Raw genomic sequence first — 3,723 nt, forward strand, 5'->3', positions numbered from 1 at the left:
TCTTGTGAGCGGTGCGTGCATTCGCGAGCGCGGCGGCGGCGAGGAAAGCTGGGCAGTGAGAGCGACGGCGGAGGAGAGAGAGGCAGCGGCGAGGAGGAGGCAGCAGCGCTGGCGCCTGCATCGCGTTTGACGCGAGCTGGATCGGGCCGCCAAACTTTTTGAACTCGGAGGTGCGCTCGAGGACGGTGTAGGTGACCGGCGCGTCCGACAGCTCCAGGCAGTTGGCGAGCGCCAGCCCGCCCACGCCGCCGCCAGCAATCAGCACGTGCAGCGGAGCACTGCTACTGATGGCGTCGGGCGCCGGCGACGCGGCCTGCTGCGGCGGCGCGTCGACGGCGGACATGCGCGGCGCGGCGGGGCTGAGCCGCAGCGAGGCGGACGGGCCGGCGAAAGACAGAAGAGCGACGGTAGCCGACAGCAGCGGCATGTGGGCACGAAGAACAGGCGAGCGATTCCTTCGCTGTGCTTTGGGAGCTTTACCCGACTCTTCCCGGCGCAGGTGTGAATAGGTTTTTGTTGTTGTTTGTTGTGATCTGTGGGGGTTTGATGCTCCAGCTTGTCGAGGTGGTCCGTCATGATTTGCCAGCAGCGGTCCTCCGCGGAGAGGTCCGGCGCGCAGCGCGGCGATGTCGAAGTCGCAGCGGAGGCGCTCCTGCAGGCTGCAGCCGCTGCAGCTCCGGCTTGAGCTCGAAGCCTGCGCGAATCAGCTCGAGCAGCTTTGGCGATTCCTTCTGTGCGTTGTGTGAATAGGTTTTTGTTGTCCTCGATCTCTCCCTACGCTCCCTTCCCCTCTCTCACACACAAAATCCCGGGCCCAAGAACGCGCACACGACAGTCGAGAACAGACAGCGACGACAGTCGGACGGCACACTGGGTCCCAGGTGCCAGGAGGGCGAACGCACTCCAGACGCGCTCCAAACCTCTCGCGCACGGGATCCTAGCCGCTCTCCGCGCGCGCCCCACAACCAACCACGACGAGAGGACGGTGGGTCAGGCCCACGTCTCGACCTTCTTGGGCAGCAGCTGGTCGGACAGGTCCCCTCCGTGGCCTGGCCGCCGCTTTCAAAGAAATTTGTCCGCGTCGCTACATGTCCTCTCCGCCGCTGCTGTCCTCTCCGTCAGAGGAAGTAGGCGTGGGCGGCCGGCTCGCCCACACCTCGATCTTCTTGGGCAGCAGCTGGTTCGACACGTCCTCTCCGTGGCCTAGGCAGCCTGCAACGCCCCCGTGGCCGCCCGCACCCCAGCTCCAGACAGCGCCATCGGCGGTGCGGGCGAGGCTATGGAAGGTTCCAGCCGACACAGTGACGACACGCTGGCCAGCAAAGGCTTCGATCTTCTTCGGCAGCAGCTGGCCCTGCTCGTCGCCGTGGCCCAACCGGCCGTAGTCTCCACAGCCCCAGCTCCAAGCGGCGCCGTCAGCGGTGAGGGCGAAGCTGTGCTCGGATCCCGCCGACACAGCGACGACGCGCTGCCCTGCCAAAGCCTCGACCTTCTTCGGCAGCAGCTGGCGCTGCTCGTCGCCGTGGCCTAACCGGCCCCAGGTTCCAACGCCCCAGCTCCAGACAGCGCCGTCGGCGGTGATTGCGAGGCTGTGCGCGCCTCCAGCCGACACAGCGACGACACGCTGGCCAGCCAGAGCCTCGATCTTCTTCGGCAGCAGCTGGTTCTGCTGGTCGCCGTGGCCCAGCTGGCCAGAGGACCCAATGCCCCAGCTCCAGACGGCGCCGTCGGCGGTGAGGGCGAGGCTGGGGCTGCCTCCAGCCGACACAGCCACGACACGCTGGTCAGCAAAGGTCTCGATCTTCTTGGGCAGCAGCTGGTTCTGCTCGTCGCCGTGGCCCAGCTTGCCAAACCTTCCCCAGCCCCAGCTCCAGACGGCTCCGTCGGCGGTGAGGGCGAAGCTGTGCAAAGGCCCTACCGACACGGCGACGACGCGCCGATCAGCAAAGGCCTCGATCTTCTTGGGCAGCCACTGGTTCTGCGTGTCGCCGTGTCCCAGCTGGCCAAAGGCTCCCCAGCCCCAGCCCCAGACGCTGCCGCCGGCGGTGAGGGCGAGGCTGTGCGCAAGTCCCGCCACGCTCACGGCACGCTCGCCGCCCAGCGTGGAGGGGAGGCGGGTCGGCGTGTTGAGCCGCGCCACCCCCTCGCCGTGCCCGAGGAGCCCTTGGTTGTAGGTCAGCGCCGAGCCGCACGACGAGAGCCGCCCCTCGCCGCCGATGAAGGCGCTGTGCGAAATGCCTGCCGCCGCCCTCGCCGGCGGGTTGGACTCGCGCAGCAACGCAGCGAAGCACAGCCACCGCACGGCGCAGCCCTCGCCCTCTGGCTGCGCCGGCAGCTCGAAGCCGCGCTCTTGCGCCCACAAGCGGATGGCCTCCTCCAAGAGCGAGGCGTGAAACAAGAGCGAGACGGCCGCGACGCGAGCGATGTCGGCGGGATCGCAGTGAGAGAGGGCGCGCACGAGGAGCTCTCTGGGGAGGTCGAGGAGGCGGGCGGGCGGCGGCATGTCCGGCGAGGGCGCGGCGGTGGTGGCGGAGGCGAGGCGGCGCGAGCGGCGCGAGCGGCGCGGCGGGGTGGACATCGCGAGAAAAAGAAAAATAGCCCGCGCAGCGAAAACCCGCCTCCCGGGTACGGTCGGTAACCAAGGCTGTGCAAACCTACGGGCTATGCGGATCCGGTGGCGACGTCCCGTCCTGCACTGACCTCCGCGGGACGATTCTCCGCGGGAGAGGCACCGGCGTATAGTCTGCGACCACCTGCACGCTAGCCCGCACGATCGTCGACGGCAAGGCGACGACTGCCCGCACCGCCCGCTCCTCAATCGGCTCCGGCCGGTTCGTCGCCATCGGGAGAGGTGCCTCTGCGGCCTGCCGACCAGATGAGCTAGAGCGCGAGTAGCTCGAGCAGCACGAGCCTACATTGCACACACTCACCCCGCGTGTACTGCATAGTGAGAGCGGTCGCATCACACAGCGGAAGTCAGCGCCGAATACCCGTGGTCCTCTGTGGAGTGCGCTGATCGGATCTGTCTCCCGCATCTGGCAGCGCGAGATGTGGGGAGATGTGGGGAGATGTGGGGAGATGTTCCTCATCTAGCGGCGCGAGCCGCTCTTCTCGACTCCAGACGCCGTCGACTCGCTCGGCCCCCCACCGACCGTCGTCGAGCGCCGCTGCTCCAGATGCTTGAGCGCCGCTGGAGCGGTGAAGTTCGACTCCTGGCTCGGGCGGTGGAGCGCCTAAAAGTAGTCGTGAGCAGCAAGGGAGGGAGTAAGGAGAGAGTGCAGCTCGGCTGTTGGCTCGCGGGCTCGCGGGGCGGCGTGGCGCCTCCGTGCTGCCCATATGCGGCGGAGGGGCGAAGGTCGGGTCGGCCTCGCTGCCCGTCCGCTGCATCCCTGCGAGCGCGTACCTAGTTAAATGTGAGGCCAACGACGGTGATGACGGTGAGGCGGTGAGGTGGTGACGACAGAAGGCGTGCAGAGCCCGCTCCTATACAAGCGGAGCGTCGGACACTCGCGGTTGAGAAGGAAGAGCCGGTGCACTGACTGCGACCCAGGCGAGGCGGTGCCAGCGGAGGGCATCGCCCCTCAAGCCCCTGCGGCGGGAGAAGGGGGCAATAGGGGCGGTGGGGGCGCGGCTGGATGGGGGAGAAGGGAGGCGGCGGCGTGGAGAGCGCGGGGCGCGGTCTGCACCTCTCGCTCTTCTCTGGCAGCGGGGCCTCCTTGCCCG

At 68.1% G+C, this 3,723-nt stretch overlaps 2 protein-coding genes across 2 annotated transcripts in view; both read right to left on the minus strand.

The window, feature by feature from the left end:
* Positions 1–454, minus strand: part of EMIHUDRAFT_457120 (zeaxanthin epoxidase) — a gene marked incomplete at its 3' end in the record, with an annotated part of 6,744 nt that extends 6,290 nt beyond the window's left edge. Inside the window, exon 1 of the mRNA XM_005779938.1 lies at positions 116–454. Coding sequence (XP_005779995.1) covers positions 116–427 — 312 coding nt within the window. The 5' untranslated portion in view covers positions 428–454. The remainder of the gene's footprint in view (positions 1–115) is intronic.
* Positions 455–2,632: 2,178 nt separating this feature from the next.
* EMIHUDRAFT_366538 (hypothetical protein) lies at positions 2,633–3,303 on the minus strand (the record flags this gene model as incomplete). Its single annotated transcript, XM_005779939.1, has 1 exon — positions 2,633–3,303. A coding segment is annotated over one exon (188 nt), but the record flags the coding sequence as incomplete, so codon positions are not given.
* Between the last annotated feature and the right edge of the window lie 420 nt (positions 3,304–3,723).

Source organism: Emiliania huxleyi, assembly GCF_000372725.1.
Source record: "Emiliania huxleyi CCMP1516 unplaced genomic scaffold EMIHUscaffold_222, whole genome shotgun sequence".
NCBI classification, from domain to species: domain Eukaryota; phylum Haptophyta; order Isochrysidales; family Noelaerhabdaceae; genus Emiliania; species Emiliania huxleyi.